This window comes from Artemia sp. Qi Xiang Cuo, chromosome 1 (genome assembly GCF_049724085.1).
Source record: "Artemia sp. Qi Xiang Cuo chromosome 1, ASM4972408v1, whole genome shotgun sequence".
NCBI classification, from domain to species: Eukaryota; Metazoa; Arthropoda; class Branchiopoda; order Anostraca; family Artemiidae; genus Artemia; species Artemia sp. Qi Xiang Cuo.
The window spans coordinates 44,285,147-44,303,883 of NC_142794.1; the positions used below are offsets into that span (position 1 = coordinate 44,285,147).

General features: G+C 38.2%; 1 protein-coding gene across 1 annotated transcript in view; it reads right to left on the reverse strand.

The window, feature by feature from the left end:
- Positions 1-18,737, reverse strand: part of LOC148956360 (glycine receptor subunit alpha-2-like) — a 66,278-nt gene that overhangs the window by 37,413 nt on the left and 10,128 nt on the right. Inside the window, exon 2 of the mRNA XM_089095042.1 lies at positions 11,658-11,740. Coding sequence (XP_088951168.1) covers positions 11,658-11,740 — 83 coding nt within the window. The remainder of the gene's footprint in view (positions 1-11,657; positions 11,741-18,737) is intronic.

An 18,737-nucleotide genomic window follows, 5' to 3' on the forward strand; every position in this document is an offset into this window, starting at 1 on the left:
TGTAAGTTTTGTGTGTGTGTAAGTTTTTGTGCGTTTGTTTTAGTTTTTGTGTGAGCGTTTGTTTTCGTATGTGTGTGTAAGTTTTTGTGTTTGTGGGTTTCATTTTGTGAGAGTTTGTGTCAGTTTTTGTGTGTGTGTGTGTGTAAGTTTTTGTGTGTGTATTCTCGTGAGTGTGTGTGTGTTTTAGTTTTTGCGTGTGTGTGAAAGTTTTTTTGTGTGGGTGTGTCTTAGGTTTTGTGTGTCTAAGATCTTGTGTGTGTTAGTTTTGTAGTATGTGTGTAAGTGTTAGTGTGTGTGTGTGTATAAGTTTGTGTGTGAATTTAAGTTTTAGGGTTAATGTGTAAGTTTTTGTGTGTGTGTGTGTGTGTGTGTGTGTTTGTTTGTGTGTGTGTGTGCTAGTTTTGGTGTGTGTGTGTTTGTTTTCGTGTGTGTGTGTGTGTGTAAGTTTTTGTGTGTGTGTGTGTAAGTTTTTGTGCGTGTGTGTATGTTTTTGTGTGTGTGTGTAAGTTTTTGTGTGAATGTAAGTTTGTGTGTGCTTTTATGTTTTTGCGTGAGTTTTTAAGTTTTTGTGTGTGTGTGTAATTTGATGTTGTTATTCTATATTGCGAGTGTTGAGTTGTTTTTTGTGTGGGTTTTCAATGGTTTTTTTGCTTGTTTGTGTAAGTTTGTGTGTGCGGTTGTGTGGGTAAGAGTGTTGTTTAGGAAGTTTTTTGTGTGTTTTTTTGTTTATTTGTTTTTTTGTTTTTTTGTGTTTGTGTTAGTTTTTGTTTTTTTAAGTTTTTGCGTGTTTGTGTAAGTTTTCTTGTGTGTGTGTGTAATTTTTGTGTGTGTGTGTGTGTTTGTTAGTTTGTGTGTGTGTGTGTTTGAGTTTTTTTGTGTTCTTGTGTTAGTTTTTGTGTGTGTGTGTGTGTGTGTGTGTGTGTGTGAAAGTTTTTGTGTGTGTGTAAGTTTTGGAGTGTATGTGTGTGTTTTTGTGTGTGTGTGTGTGTGTGTAAGTTTGTGTGTGTGTGTGTGTGTAAGTTTTTGTGTGAATGTAAGTTTTTGTGTGCATGTAAGTTTTCGTGTGCATGTGTTATTTTTGTGTGTGTGGGTGGGTGTTTGTAAGTTTGGTTTTTGGGGTGTTTGTTAGTGTTTTTTTTTTTGTTTGTGTTAGTGTGTTCTTTTGTTTTTTTTTGTTCGTGTGTGTGTGTGTAAGTTTTAGTGTTATTGTGTAAGTTTTTTTGTGTGTGTAATTTTTTGAATGTGTTTGTAAGTTTTAGTGTGTGTGTGTGTAAGTTTTTTGTATGTGTTTGTGTGTGTAATTTTTTGTGAGTGTGTGTGTGTGAGTTTTTTTTTGTGTTCTTGTGTAAGTTTTGTGTGTGTGTGTGTGTGTGTGTGTGTGTTTGTTTGTTTGTTTGTTTGTGTTAGTTTTGGGGTGTTTGTGTGTTATTGGTGTTTTGTGTGTGTGTGTTTGTTTTGTGTGTGTGTGTGTGTGTAAGTTTTTGTGTGCATGTTAGTTTTTGTGTGCATGTTAGTTTTCGAGTGCTTGTGTTAGTTTTTGTGTGTGTGTATGTGTGTGTGTGTGTAAGTTTTTGTGTGTGTAAGTTTTGGCGTGTGTGTGTAAGTTTTCGTGTGTGTGTGTGTTAGTTTGTGTGTGTGTGTGTGTGTGTGTAGTTTTTGTGATTGTGTGTGTGAGTTTTTTTTTGTGTTCATTTGTAAGTTTTTGCGAGCGTGTGTGTGTGTGTGTAAGTTTTTGTGTGTGTGTAAGTTTTGGTGTGTGTGTGTGTGAGTTTTCGTGTTTGTGTGTTTGTGTGTAAGTTTTTTGTGTGTGTGTGTGTGTGTGTATGTTTTTGTGTGCATGTATTTTTTTGTGTGCATGTTAGTTTTGGTGTGGTTGTGTAAGTTTGTGTGTGTGTGTGTGTGTGTGTAAGTTTTTGTGTGTGTGTGTGTGTAAGTTTCTTCGTGTGTGTGTAAGTTTTGGTGTGTGTGTGTGAAGTTTTCATGTGTGTGTGTGTGTGTAAGTTTTTGTGTGTGTGTGTAAGTTTTTGTGCGTGTGTGTAAGTTTTTGTGTGTGTGTAAGTTTTTGTGTCGTCTAATGTGAATTTCAACCATTCAGGCTGGTGGACTAAGACCCCAATTCTGAGCTAGTGAATTTCCACCATTCGGGCTGGTGGACTCGGACCCTAATTCTGAGCTCGTGAATTTCCACCATTCAGGCTGGTGGACTGAGACCCCAATATTGAGCTCGTGGATTTCCACCATTCAGGCTGGTGGACTAAGACCCCAATTCTGAGCTAGTAAAGTTCCACCGTTCAGGCTGGTGGACTGGGACCCTAATACTGAGCTGGTGGACTAGGAATCCTAGCTCTGAAAAGTTCAAATAGCAAACTACACATCCCAAATCGTAATTTTCTGACAACACACACCTATGAAAGGCTATGAAACCTAGCTAATAAAAGCCGGAAATAGCAAATTAACCATCTCAAATCACAAGTTTCAGACAGCACTCACCTATGAACGGCTAAGAAATCCAGCTCGGAAAAGTAAAAAAATAGCAATCCACACATCCCAAATCATAGGTTTCAGACAACACATACCTATGAAAGACTAAGAAATCTATCTGAGAAAAGCCCGAAATAGTAATTTACATATCCCAAATCCTAGGTTTCAGACAACACTCACCTAAGAACGGCTAAGAAACCTAGCTCAGAAAAGTCAAAAATAGCAAACTAGTCATCCCAAACTATAGGTTTCAGACCCCCCCAGAAAAAAACACCCCGAGGAAAATAATCCCTGAGAAAAGACATGGAAAAATACCCCCTCCCCACAGCGAAAGATATCGCATCCTTTTGAATCTGAGAATTACAGCTCACTGAGCCATTCAAAAGCCGGGCTATATAAGTCAGCCTAGTTTCTTATTTTTAGGCATTTCTGTTCTTTTCTGGTTTTAATCTGTATTGAGCATGCCTTGTTTGATGCATTTAAAGTATTAACGGTATTTTTTTATGTTTCCTTATCCTTTTAAGATAGCTGGTATTTACCCTACCCCCAGAAAAAACACCCCGAGGAAAATAATCCCTGAGAAAAGACATGGAAAAATACCCCCTCCCCACAGCGAAAGATATCGCATCCTTCTGAATCTGAGAATTACAGCTCACTGAGCTGTTCAAAAGCCGGCCTATATAAGTCAGCCTAATTTCTTATTTTTAGGCATTTCTGTTCTTTTCTGGTTTTAATCTGTATTGAGTATGCCTTGTTTGATGCATTTAAAGTATTAACGCTATTTTTTATCTTTCCATATCCTTTTACGATAGCTGGTATTTACCCTCCCCCCCGAAAAAACAGCCCGAGGACAATAACCCCTGAGAAAAGACATGGAAAAATATCCCCTCCCCACAGCGAAAGATATCGCATCCTTTTGACTCTGAGAATTACAGCTCACTGAGCCGTTCAAAAGCCGGTCTAGTTTGTTTGAAGAAAATCCCCCCTCCTAATACTAAACGTTGAAAATGTGTATATTTAGTCAAACATCGAAGCATTGATCTGAGCTATGATTCTTTTTCAGTGGGCAGCTACCCTCTCACCCCTACACACACGTCTTATTGTCCCAAAATGGTCGAGTATGGAACCAGGACAACCTATAGATGAAAAATAGCTTATTTTCAAAGTGTTCAAATCATCCCTACAGTTAAAATTTGGATTATTATTGCTTAATAACATTTGGTTAATACAACTGAAGATAATCTAAGATATGACATAGAAGGCGACAATTTGGTCGTTTATTTTAAAAGTGTTCAAATTTTTTTTTTTTTGGCGCTCTCCCCCAACGCCCCCCTAAGCTTGCCCCACAGCGCTTCCCAGACCATCCGTGGCACTTTTCGGAGCCACAACGCATCCCTGTGGAGTTTCTCGGGGCCCCGCATCGCTTCCCGCGATGCTTCTCGGGCCCGTGGCGCATCCCTGTGGCACTTCCCTGACCCGTGGCGCATCCCCCCGACACTTCCCTAACCTTGCCCCCACAGCACTCCCCGGACCCATCGGCGCATTCCGGGCTCCGCGGCTCCCAGCCGTTTACCTAATGCCCCAAAAAAACCGTATTGTTAGGCGGCATAAGTCGTTTCGCCTACTTCCCATACAGGTTGTCTATGACTCCAAATGTGCCTAGATTATTTTTAATCGCGTGTCTGTTCTGTTTCCAAGCGTATTCTCTGGGAAACAGTACAATTAAATTTGAGAACCGTTGATTCTTATTCAACAATGTTTCCACATCACTAAAATATTGGCAAGGCTTTGTAAGATTGAAAGTTATTTTAAAATATCCTTGCGCAAATTACGGGATTCATATGTGACAAATAGATAAATGTGAATAATCTCACTCAGTTCCTTCTCTTGAAACTTTGTGATAATCAATTGTGAAAAATAGTGGATTTTGAGTTTCATATGGTGAGCATTAATTGACTTGAAATTACCTAAAAATATTCGCTTATGATTTATTGGTGCGATAGCAATGATTAGAAAAGAGTGGTTTCTTTGCAAAAATTACATTATATTTAGATGTCTCCGAGGGAGGGGGGAGCAGAGAAAAGAGTGGTTTTATTGTAAAAAATTACATTTAGATATCTCCGAGGGAGATAAATTTAAAACAATGGTTGGGGTGAGGGGTTAATATCTCACAGAGATAAGTTTATATTGGGATTGAAAAGGACTAAAAATTGGAAGAAATAGAAAGGTAGGAAAAAACGCTTACATTTGCATATCCCGGCTGCACTTGGGCACCCGAAGGACCAGGTAGTGCATGCTGGAGGGTGGACGGGGCGACGTCACTATGTTCTTGTGCGACTGGGCCGGCTATTTCACGATCTTGCATAGCTTCGGCAGGGTTCACCATATTATAAGAAGCCGTCCACTCTCTCTTTAACTTAAACCCAGGCTGCATTGGGGCTGGCACTGATGGGGCTGTCTTGTCATCTCTGGCTTTCTTGGATGGAGGGGCACGCATTCTTCATAATTTGCCTAGCTCATAAAAGCCTGAAATAGCAAACTACTCATCCCAAACTATTGGTTTTAGACAATATTCACCTAGGAAATACTAGGAAACCTTAGCTCAGAAAAGCCTGAAGTAGCAAACTACACACCCCACATCCTAGGGTTCAGACAACAAACCTCACCGAAACACAGGTGCTAGGGGAAAGCCTTTGAGGGTCTGTGGGTCTCGTGAGGGCCAGTGGTCCTTTGGGAGCCCTGGGGACCGTTGAGGACCGGGAGAGGGCCTTTGGGGCACATGGAGGGCCTTTGGGGGTCCGGGGGGACAGTTGGGGGCCTGGGGGACATTTGGGGCCTGGGGATGGCCTTTGGGGGTCTGGGTGGGCCTTTGGGGCGCCGGTGGCCCTTTGGGAGCTTGAGGGGCCTTTGAGGACCGGGGGCTTCCTTCGGGGTTGGGGTAGGAGGATTGGAACCCTTTGGGGTTGGGTTAGAGGACCTCACAACACTGTTGAAATGAAACTTGTGTATTATAACGACCACACTCAAATTCTCTTCAAAATCTCTTCAAAAATCTTCTTTTAAAATGTCTCTATCTGTTTCGCCGAAATAGTTCCATAACCTGTCTAAAACTGTTTCGCCCAAATAATCCTTAAACGTAAATTCAGCGTGTTCCTTTGTTATTGGCATCTCTGCGCTAACGCATTTCAAATTAATAGGAAACCTTTTCGCGCGCTAAAACAATTCATCGCTAAGATGTTTCTTGCCTAATTGTTTCCATGGCCTGTGGTTATTAATATCCTTTGGAGTTCGACCAGTAGAACTGTTCCCGAGGCAAAGACATTAATGATTTGAATCTATTCCTGGAGAAATGTTTCTAGGCGAAAATTTTTAAAGTCTGACAGATGATGTCATTGATTGATTGATCTGTCAAGAAAGGGGAAATTAATTTGTTGTTTCTAAGGGGAATTATTGATTCTCGATAGGTGAATTGAGGTCGACAGCACAGGTGTTCCAAATTCCGGGTTTTTGTTGTTGTAAGTGCACGCTCTCAGCGAATGTCAAGGTCGTTGTTGTTGTTGTTGACACACTTTGATTACGCAATCAATTTCTCAGGAAATTCACTTCCCCCTCGAGTCCTAGATCAATAACATTGTTCCAGTTAGAATTCAATGCGCATGTGCAACCTTCGTCCCCGAGTTATTACACATAGAAACAACAAATAAATCGATCTTGGAAAAAGAGGTCATTGAGCGATTACGTAATCTTTCTCCCTAGAGACTCTATGACCATATTGTTTCATAATTCCCCACGCTCGTGAATCAATAATTCCCCCATCGATTATGTAAATCAACCCTCATGCCATTACACGTGGCCAAACAACAACAACAACAGATCGATTGACCTTGACCCCCATTAGACTCGATCGATAATCCTTGAATAAATTATGTCCCGTCAGCATTAAACTAAATTGTAGATGGCAGCACGGTGTTCGTCCCGGACCTCCTGATAGGGTTCTACTAAGGTGACGTTTGGTAATGAAAAGATTGATCAGGTGGGGAGATTCACTTACCTTGGTAGTATTATTAGTAAAGATGGTGGGAGCAGTGAAGATGTTAAAAGTAGAATAGCCAAGGCTCAGGGTGTTTTTTCACAGTTAAAAAAAGTTTGGAAGAATAGGAAGATAAGTCTGCGAACCAAGATTAGAATATTGGGAGCTACAGTGATGACAGTGGTCAAATATGGCTCTGAAGCGTGGGCGCTCCGAAAAACGGAGGAACATTTGCTAGATGTTTTCCAGTGAAATTACTTAAGGATTGTTCTGGGTACCCGGCTGACTGACCGTATTTCAAATAATAGGCTATACGAAAAATGTGGTTCAATACCGCTCTCTAGATCTATAATGAAAGAAAGGTTGAGGTGGTTAGGGCATGTTGTGCGGATGAAGGATGACAGATTGCCGAGGATTGTTCTTTTCGGCCAACCATCTAGGGTGAAACGGAAAGCAGTTCGCCCTCGTCTGGGGTGGGAAGACTTCATAAAGAAAGATTTAAAGGAAATGGGAACTTCGTGGGCGGGTGGAAAAAGGGAGGCTTTGAATAGATTGGGGTGGAATAGGAGCGTGGGTTGCTGTGTTGGCATCAGGCGGCTTGGTGCTGCGGTGAGTTGTTAGTAGTAGTAGTAGTAGTATAGGGATGGAATCTTCACTAATGCTTTTCAATCTGCCCAATCAAACACGGGTTCAGTTAATATCCTGTAAGACTCAGAGACATCTCAAGAGACCTCTCGATAATTAATATAAGCGGAAAAGTTGCTATGCACATACTACTCCTTTGATAGAACCATATCGTTCTGCTTTATCTACAGTGTATTTTAGTACATTCATCATCATTTTATTAAATAATTTGTATCCTACCCAAATGAAGAGGATGCCTCTATAATCACATTTCATCTTAACATCTTTCAAGTAAAAGGATTTAATCGAAATTTTAATAAATTGCTACTTTTCCTTTGTCATGAATCTTCTTCATAATTTTCTATATCAAATCTCCAATCCTAAAATAACCCTATTGAAAATAAAATTGTATCTATAAATACTATCTACTAACAATGCCTGTGCCCGTGTTATTTGTCGAACTTTTTGATAACATCTCTAACTTGTTTTTAATGAATACATTGTGCCTCATATTACTAAAAATTAACAGATTATTTTCTGTATCATTTTCCAAAATCTTATCACGCTTTGAAACCATTCCCGATATTGTAACCCCGTCTTTCGGCAACACTTACTTTAGCACCATAAAAACCTTGAAAAAACGCTCTTCTCCACATGACAAACTTTTGTCTCTATGAAATTTGATGCATCCCTATTTGAGGGAGGAAGTCCTAAAGTGGAAGTACAACGTTGGTTTTTTCCAAATTTGGCATTAAACCAGCGCAATTGACCATCACTATTCATTATGCTGTAGTTTTTAGTGCTGTAGTTGTGCATTATTCATTATTCTGTAGTTGTAGCTATGCCACCATCGAAAAGACCAGATACTACACAATTCGAATTTTTCATTACTTCCAAATGTAAATAATCACATCGAAGAATAAAGGTTGGGAGTTGCGTTCCCAAATTAAAGTAAACTAAAAATATGACATTAGTTTAAAATCAATTCTTGTTTTAAATGTAGTAGCATTCAATTTTATCTGCGACTCCACAGTTTAGGGCCATGACTATGAGAGAAAAACTCCATTCCTAAAAATATCCTTAAAACAACTGCTAAGACACAAACCAAAATTAATCTCTATATTTCATCCTCCAAGACTTGCTTCCATATGCTACAGCTTTAACCACGAGGTTACAAGCCAAGCTTTTTAATAGCCACCGTCTAGCTTTTACACCCAGATTATAATACAATTACTTCTAGATATTCAGTCTTGGGTTGTTGCTTAAAAAAAAAAAAAAAAAAAACTTTACCCCAATCTGAACAGACTAACCGAGTGTTAAATGGCTTTCTGAATTTGCTCAATAAAATCCCCAAGGAAACAATTTTACCAGCTTTCTGAATTTTAAGTGAACATGCAAGACTTTTCCCTAAAAACAGACTCGCTCTCAAATTTTACTTTGCTTTCATGTTTTCCCAAACTGCTATTTGAGGAAGAAAATCTACTCTAGAAGGTTTTCGGCATCACTGTTGCAGTAGTAGCTGCAAACTAGTATAAAGAGAACTACAGCCCTTAGTAACCAACGGTTAAAGAACGATTGAAAAAAATGCCTAGTGAGAAAAATTTCTGTTTAAAGGATTTAGTTTTGATAAATATCACATACATATCTTGAAAGTAAAATTTTATTGCAAAACAAATTTTCTAAAATTTAGAAAAAGAACTTGAATCTCCTCAAACATGGCGATGGATTGAATATACGAAGTTCACCATTGTGATTAGCATGGTGAGAACCCTAAAATGGAGGTTTTGAATCCCCATCTTGAAAATGAAAAAAATGAAACTGCTTTTTTGTATGAGTACTAGCCTACATCCCATGTTTTTTCTTTCCCGCCAAGATTAACAACATTAAAGAAAAATATTATATATATTCATGTTCATTTGAAAGCTACTGCTCATATCAACGTACTTTTTGTAGATTAGTCTGGATAGCACACAGTTTATATAATTAGGGATAGCATATAACTGTGGGATAAACTATAAACTGTGGGATAGCATTAGAAGAAAATATAATTTTAGACAAAAACTGAATTTTCTTCAGTTATGTACTTATTATTTATGCAGCGCCGTATGCGAAATCATGACGAATGGTCAGTAGAATATGAAGAAGAAAAATATTTCACATGGGTCAACAAGATGTTCTGGATGTTCCAGCAAGGCGAAAAATTGCACTTGTGGAAAAATTGCCTGAATAGTAAAGAGCAAACGAAGCCCATACAAATCCTAAAGTTTAAACTGATTTGAAATCCTGTGAAACCTGTTTTTGAATAGCTAAAGAGTATTCCGCTCTTTTATTGTTTGTGAAAAGGCGCAAGTTGAAACTTTCAGGGCATGTAAAGTGGGAAATTGAAAAGTAATCGGAGGACAATCACCTCCCTCCCCTTACTCTTTCTGAATGCCCCTCCCCTCAACACTGACAGATATTTTTAAAACACATTTTGTTCATGATATTCAAGTAGTCTCATAACCATGCTTTAAGGGATGCCATACTTATTGCAGCCCCTGGCCAAGGTTTGTGAGTTGTTTAATTTGCCCATTGCTTATATACAGGATATATTCTTGAAAAGGGGGGACGGTTCATCCTGGGTGTGTCCGAGAAGGCTAAAGGCATTAAGGTGAAACTTTAGGTAAGGTTGAGGGACATGTTGGACTAATTAAAGACAATATGTTCACTTAGGATATCAAAACACCGTATCTACGAAATCTTAAGAAAGACTAAGGATATTAAGTATAAACTACTAAAACTACTACTACTGCAACTACTACAACTGTGACTGCTACTACGACTAATTACGACTGCAACTGTGGCTGCGACTGCTTGTGACTATGGCCATTTGCGACTGCGACTTCTTTTTCAAGCGACAACTTCCAGGAAATGTTGAGGGGGAGGTTTCACAAAATCAAAACACACTGTGTGCATGCTTGCTCTCAGAAAGGTGTATCAGCAATATTTCAGAAGCGGCTGAGGGTTTTAAGTTGAAACTATAAGGGTATGATGAGGGGAAATTGAAAATTTATTGGACGGCAAGCAGAACTCTTTCGTCCTTTTTAGATGGCCTCCCCGCCCACTGTGATCAAAATTTATGAATAGTCCTATTGTTCAAATTAATCAAAATGTCTGTTTTCAAAATTATACCACCGGGTATGCCATGCCCCCCTTAGCCCTTGGGGAAAGGGTTGTAAATTACTCAATTTACCCATTTTTTTAATACAAGATTAACCACTGGGAAAGGGGTTGAATATTTGGTCCGAGACGACTAAGGGTATTAAGGTGAAACTTCAGGAAATGTTGAGGATGGTGTTGAGCAAAATGAAAATACGATATGTGCTTCCAGGTTACAAAAAGGGTTTACCTGCAATATCTTAGAAACGGTTATGGGTATTAACTTGAAACTGTTAGGGCACTTGCAACTACTACTACTACTGCGACTTTTACCAAATGATACAGCAACTACATGTTTCTCTGACTGTGAGCACTTGCGACGGCTACTGTGACTACTTGTGACTGCAACTGCAATTGCAATTACTTGCGACTGTGACTACGGCTGCTTGTGACTGTTTTCAACTGTGACTGCTTGCGATTCCAGCTACGACTACTTGCGGCTGCGACTACTTTTGACTCTGATTGCGACCACTTGTGACAGCTAATGACACAAGCGCTTATGACTGCGATTACAACTATTTGAAACTGTAACTACTTGCTTCTGTGACTACTTGCAACTGTGAGTATTTGCGACTATGACTACTTGTGACTGTGGCTACTAGCGACTGCGACAACTTGTATGTGACTATGGGAATTTGCAACCGCGACTACTTGAATTCTATGTACCCTACTTTGTATGTTTATTTTTGGAATTACATCTTTACCTGTTCTGTTTCATTTTGCTGGAGTCGATAATAGAATATTATTTAGACATACCATAGTATATGTGCAGCAGACACCTTGCCTTGTTTTACTGTTTGGGCTTTGGTACTTTACCATATTGATGTTTGTTTAAACGTAAGTTTTCCTTTCGTTTTTCATTTTTTTTTGTACAGTGTTTATTGTGTTTTTCTTTTTTCGTTCTCATTAAGCGAGTTTTTTTCCGTTGATAAAGGCTTCTAGACGTAGAGAAGAAATATTAGGAATTTTATAATTGTTTTTGTATTGAAAAGTTTTTTTTCTTTTTCCTTGATTCATTTAGAAAAATAATGTTTCAGTTTAAGTTTGTTTCAATTGTAAATGAAAAGGAATGTGGTCTAAGGAAATATTATAAGCTTCGTAAAGAGCTGATGATACTGACCCCTAAAAATGCAGAAATTAAGATTATTGCCCCATAAGGGTGGAAATATTCTTTTTGGATAGAAAGTTCAGTTTTCTTCAGCTTGACCCCTTTTCAGCAAATGAGGATAAACAGAAAGGAATGTTATGGACACGGGGCCCTTGTTGTTGACACGAGGTGCTTTAAAATTAGTAAGCTGATAGATTATATTGAGAATGTACTTACAGCTTTCAATCTTCAAGGCACACTGCTGAGTGTCGTGGGGATAGTTCTGAAAGTTCATTGGGCAAGATAGAAGAAGTGACAGTCTGGAAAATGGAGACTCAAATTATTACTTTCATGTGCATAGTGTTTTCTCTTATATGAATATTTTTCCTAAATTGTGGCAATTAGTCTAAATTAATAAGTTTACGTATATTGTCCATAATTTGATCAAGCCATAGCAACATATACTAATAATTACTATGGCTTCACACCAAATCTTGGGGCGGACGGGGGGGCGGGGCAGCCGGGTCAGTGGCCCAAAACACTGCAGCTGGGTGGTGGGGAGGGGGTGGCTGAGGAATTCCCATTTAACTTAATTCTGATTTGGCCTTTTTTGTTTATATTTGCGTTATGAAGGTGGCAATGCAATTAATTTTATCTTTGGCTCCACCAACCCTAGAAATGGCTCTGTATGGCTTGACCTAAGGCTTGATCATTCACTATGGTTGTTATAGCTATATAATAAAATATAACATCAAAAATAACACTAGACAAACTTACTTAGCCTAGAAAACATATCCTAACAATGATAAACGTAAACTGAAGGAAAATTCGCTTACACTATTAGTAGGATGCCTCGTCTGGATTCCACTACTTTATGTTCCCTCCCATGTTATTCTAAGGGTTTATGTTCCCTCCCATGCAATTCTAAGGGTTTATGTTCTCTTCCATGCCATTTTAAGGGCTTATGTTCCCTCCCATGCTATTTTAAGGGCTTATATTCCCTCCCATGCTATTCTAAGGGCTTATATTCCCTCCCATGCTATTATAAGGGCTAATGTTCCCTCCCATGCTATTCTAAGGGCTTACCTTCCCTCCCATGATATTCTAAGGGTTTATGTTACCTCCCATGCTATTTTAAGGGTTTATGGTCCCTTCCATGCCATTATATGAGCTTATGTTCCCTCGCATGCTATTATAAGGGTGTTTATTTCCTCCCATCATATTCAAAGGGTTAATGTTCCCTCCCATGCTATTATAAGGGTTTATGTTCCTTCCATTGTTATTCTACGGGACCTCTACACCTTTTCAAAGAGAGTCACTCCTCCCTCAGACAGTTTGACGTAGAAATTGCCAAAAAAATTAAGTTTTGAGGAGATTACGTTCCTTGGCACCTTTTCATGTTTTCAATCAGATGGGTTTTTGAAAGCACAGTGTGTACATGTGTGTAGGCTTTGTTATTTAAAAATTGGACGCTACAATCAGAATTCTTTGATTGACATTTGCAAAAAAAAGGGGTAATAGATTTGTGAATTGGAGTGTAGGTTTGACATCACCAGGCACGTGCGAGGGAAATTTTTTGTTGGAGGGGGGCTTAAAAAGGCAAAAATGGGGTGAACTACATTAGTTTATAAGACGGATCGTGAACATCCCAAAGTTTTGTGTACCAAGAATGGACCGGAGGTAGCCTCCCCTACATACACGAATGGATATCGCTAGAATATTTTAAGTGTAGGCTTTGTTATTTAAAAAATTGGACGCTACAATTAGAATTCTTTGATTGACATTTGCGAAAAAAAGGGGTAATAGATTTGTGAATTGGAGTGTAGGTTTGACATCACCAGGCACGTGCGAGGGAAATTTTTTATTGGAGGGGGGACTTAAAAAGGCAAAAATGGGTGAACTACATAAGTTTATAAGACGGATCGTGAAAATCCCAAGGTTTTGTGTACCAAGAATGGACCGGAGGTAGCCTCCCCTACATACACGAATGGATATCGCTAGAATATTTTAAGTGTAGGCTTTGTTATTTAAAAAATTGGACGCTACAATCAGAATTCTTTGATTAACATTTGCAAAAAAAGGGGGTAATAGATTTGTGAATTGGAGTGTAGGTTTGACATCACCAGGCACGTGTGAGGGAAATTTTTTGTTGGAGGGGGGCTTAAAAATTCAAAAATGGGGTGAACTACATTAGTTTATAAGACGGATCGTGAAAATTCCAAGGTTTTGTGTACCAAGAATTGACCGGAGGTAGCCTCCCCTACATACACGAATGGATATCGCTAGAATATTTTAAGTGTAGGCTTTGTTATTTAAAAAATTGGACGCTACAATCAGAATTCTTTGATTTACATTTGCAAAAAAATGGGGTAATAGTTTTTTGAATTGGAGTGTAGGTTTGACATCACCAGGCACGTGCGAGGGAAATTTTTTGTTGGAGGGGGGACTTAAAAAGGCAACAATGGGTGAACGGCATAAGTTTATAAGACGGATCGTGAAAATACCTAGGCTTTGTGCATCCGTAAGGGACCGGAGGTAGCCACCCATAAATACACGAATGGATATCGCTTAAAAATTTTAAGTGAAGGTTTTCTTATTTAAAAAACTGGACGCTACAATCAGAATTCTTTGATTAACATTTGCGATAAAAGGGGTAATGGATTTGTGAATTGGAGTGCAGGTTTGACATCACCAGGCACGTGAGAGGGAAATTTTTTGTTGGAGGGGGGACTTAAAAAGGCAAAAATGGGTGAACTACATAAGTTTATAAGACGGATCGTGAAAATCCCAAGGTTTTGTGTACCAAGAATGGACCGGAGGTAGCCTCCCCTACATACACGAATGGATATCGCTAGAATATTTTAAGTGTAGGCTTTGTTATTTAAAAAATTGGACGCTACAATCAGAATTCTTTGATTAACATTTGCAAAAAAAGGGGGTAATAGATTTGTGAATTGGAGTGTAGGTTTGACATCTCCAGGCACGTGTGAGGGAATTTTTTTGTTGGAGGGGGGCTTAAAAGGCAAAAATGGGGTGAACTACATTAGTTTATAAGACGGATCGTGAAAATCCCAAGGTTTTGTGTACCAAGAATGGACCGGAGGTAGCCTCCCCTACGTACACGAATGGATATCGCTAGAATATTTTAAGTGTAGGCTTTGTTATTTAAAAAATTGGACGCTACAATCAGAATTTTTTTGATTGACATTTGCAAAAAAAGTGGTAATAGGTTTGTGAATTGGAGTGTAGGTTTGACATCACCAGGCACGTGCGAGGGAAATTTTTTGTTGGAGGGGGGGGACTTAAAAAGGCAAAAATGGGTGAACTACATTAATTTATAAGACGGATCGTGAAAATCCCAAGGTTTTGTGTACCAAAAATTGACCGGAGGTAGCCTCCCCTACATACACGAATGGATATCACTAGAATATTTTAAGTGTAGGCTTTGTTATTGAAAAAATTGGACGCTACAATCAGAATTCTTTGATTAACATTTGCAAAAAAAGGGGTAATAGGTTTTTGAATTGGAGTGTAGGTTTGACATCACCAGGCACGTGCGAGGGAAATTTTTTTTTGGAGGGGGGACTTAAAAAGGCAAAAATGGGTGAACTACATTAGTTTATAAGACGGATCGTGAAAATCCCAAGGTTTTGTGTACCAAGAATGGACCGGAGGTAGCCTCCCCTACATGCACGAATGGATATCGCTAGAATATTTTAAGTGTAGGCTTTCTTATTTAAAAAATTGGACGCTACAATCAGAATTCTTTGATTGACATTTGCAATAAAAGGGGTAATGGATTTGTGAATTGGAGTGTAGGTTTGACATCACCAGGCACGTGCGAGGGAAGTTTTTTGTTGGAGGGGGGGGACTTAAAAAGGCAAAAATGGGTGAACTACATTAGTTTATAAGACGGATCGTGAAAATCCCAAGGTTTTGTTTACCAAGAATGGACCGGAGGTAGCCTCCCCTACATACACGATTGGATATCACTAGAATATTTTAAGTGTAGGCTTTGTTATTGAAAAAATTGGACGCTACAATCAGAATTCTTTGATTTACATTTGCAAAAAAAAGGGGTAATAGTTTTTTGAATTGGAGTGTAGGTTTGACATCACCAGGCACGTGCGAGGGAAATTTTTTGTTGGAGGGGGGACTTAAAAAGGCAAAAATGGGTGAACTACATTAGTTTATAAGACGGATCGTGAAAATCCCTAGGTTTTGTGTACCAAGAATGGACCGGAGGTAGCCTCCTCTACATACACGAATGGATATCGCTAGAATATTTTAAGTGTAGGCTTTGTTATTTAAAAAATTGGACGCTACAATCAAAATTCTTTGATTGACATTTGCAAAAAAAAGGGGTAATAGATTTGTGAATTGGAGTGTAGGTTTGACATCACCAGGCACGTGCGAGGGAAATTGTTTGTTGGAGGGGGGGGACATAAAAAGGCAAAAATAGGTGAACTACATTAGTTTATAAGATGGATCGTGAAAATCCGAAGGTTTTGTGTACCAAGAATGGACCGGAGGTAGCCTCCCCTACATACACGAATGGATATCGCTAGAATATTTTAAGTGTAGGCTTTGTTATTTAAAAAATTGGACGCTACAATCAGAATTCTTTGATTAACATTTGCAAAAAAAAGGGGTAATAGGTTTTTGAATTGGAGTGTAGGTTTGGCATCACCAGGAACGTGCGAGGGAAATTTTTTGTTGGAGAGGGGACTTAAAAAGGCAAAAATGGGTGAACTACATTAGTTTATAAGACGGATCGTGAAAACCCCAAGGTTTTGTGTACCAAGAATGGACCGGAGGTAGCCTCCCCTACATACACGAATGGATATCGCTAGAATATTTTAAGTGTAGGCTTTGTTATTAAAAAAATTGGACGCTACAATCAGAATTCTTTGATTAATATTTGAAAAAAAAGGGGTAATAGATTTGTGAATTGGAGTGTAGGTTTGACATCACCAGGCACGTGCGAGGGAAATTTTTTGTTGGAGGGGGGGGGGCTTAAAAGGCAAAAATAGGGTGAATTACATAAGTTTATAAGACGGATCGTGAAAATCCCAAGGTTTTGTGTACCAAGAATGGACCGGAGGTAGCCTCCCCTACATACACGAATGGATATCGCTAGAATATTTTAAGTGTAGGCTTTCTTATTTAAAAATTGGACACTACAATCAGAATTCTTTGATTGACATTTGTAAAAAAAGGGTAATAGATTTGTGAATTGGAGTGTAGGTTTGACAGCACCAGGCACGTGCGAGGTAAATTTTTTGTTGGAGGGGGGGGACTTAAAAAGGCAAAAATGGGTGAACTACATTAGTTTATAAGACGGATCGTGAAAATCCCAAGGTTTTGTGTATACCAAGAATGGACCAGAGGTAGCCTCTCCTACATACACGAATGGATATCACTAGAATATTTTAAGTGTAGGCTTTGTTATTTAAAAAATTGGACGCTACAGTCAGAATTCTTTGATTAACATTTGCAAAAAAAGGGGTAATAGGTTTGTGAATTGGAGTGTAGGTTTGACCTCACCCGGCATGGGCGCGGGAAATTGTTTGTTGGAGGGGGGGGGCTTACAAAGACAAAAATGGGTGAACGAAATTATTTTATAAGACGGATCGTTAAAATAACCAGGGTTTTTGTACCTATAATGAACCAGAGGTAGCCACCTAAACATACACGAATGGATATCAATAGAATATTTTAAGTCTAGGCTTTGTTATTTAAAAAATTGAACGCTACAATCAGAATTCTTCGATTGACATTTTTTTGCAAATGTCCTGATTCCATGTGGTTTTTCTTTACTTGGTGTCCATTAAAAAAAGAATTTTTTTTTTTAAATAAGTAGTTTTTGTATCTTTTAAAAGAGCTTTACAGGGTTTGAGAGACGCAGTTGCCTGATTCCGTGTGGCTTTTCTTTACTTGGTACCCATTAAAAACGAAATTTTTGTCTTAAATAAGTAGTTCTTGTATCTTTTAAAAGAGCTTTATGGGGTTTGAGAGACTCGGTTGCCTGATTCCGTATGGTTTTTCTTTACTTGGTGCCCATTAAAAACGAAATTTTTGTGTTAAATAAGTAGTTCTTGTATCTTTTAAAAGAGCTTTACGGGGTTTGAGAAACTCGGTTGCCTGATTCCGTATGGTTTTTCTTTACTTGGTGCCAATTAAAAACGAAATTTTTTTGTTAAATAAGAAGTTCTTGTATCTTTTAAAAGAGCTTTATGGGGTTTGAGAGACTCTGTTGCCTGATTCCGTGTGATTTTTCTTTACTTGGTGTGCGTTAAAAACGAAATTTTTTGTGTTAAATAAGTAGTTCTTGTATCTGTTAAAAGAGCTTTAAGGGGTTTGAGAGACTCGGTTGCCTGATTCCGTGTGGTTTTTCTTTACTTATTGCCCATTAAAAACGAAATTTGTGTGTTAAATAAGTAGTTCTTGTATCTTTTAAAAGAGCTTTACGGGGTTTGAGAGACTCTGTTGCCTGATTCCGTATGGTTTTTCTTTACTTTGTGTGCATTAAAAACGAAATTTTTGTGTTCAATAACTAGTTCTTGTATCTGTTAAAAGAGCATTAAGGGGTTTGAGAGACTCGGTTGCCTGATTCCGTGTGGTTTTTCTTTACTTGGTGCCCATTAAAACAAAATTTTTGTGTTAAATAAGTAGTTTATATATATATATATATATATATATATTATATAATATATATTATATATATATATATATATATATATATATATATATATATATATATATATATATATATATATATATATATATATATATATATATATATATATATATATATATATATATATATATATATATATGTATATATATTTATATATATTTATATAAATAAATAAGCCCCCCTCCGGCGCGCCGGAGGGGGGAATTAAATAGTGGAATTTATGGTGATACACACACACAGAGACGACACACACATAGCGAGGACACATGCACAGAGACGACACACACAGAGACTACGTGCGCGCACGTGACCTCGTCTAAATTAACCTTAAAATATTAAATAAAGCTATGTCGACTTTGCATGTCTCTCTCACTATGTATGCGCCGTCGCGGTGTACACTCCATGTCTTTCTTGTCAATTTTACCTGATTTAGCCGACAAATGATGTTGATAATGCATTTAAAGGATGTTGATAAAGCATTTATTCACTCTGATACTTAGATTTTGTCAATTTTATCCCTTGTATCCAAGAAAATGATATTGATATGGAATTTAATCACTCTGATACTTAGATTTTATCAATTTTATCAGAAATATGCGAGAAAGAATGTTGATAAT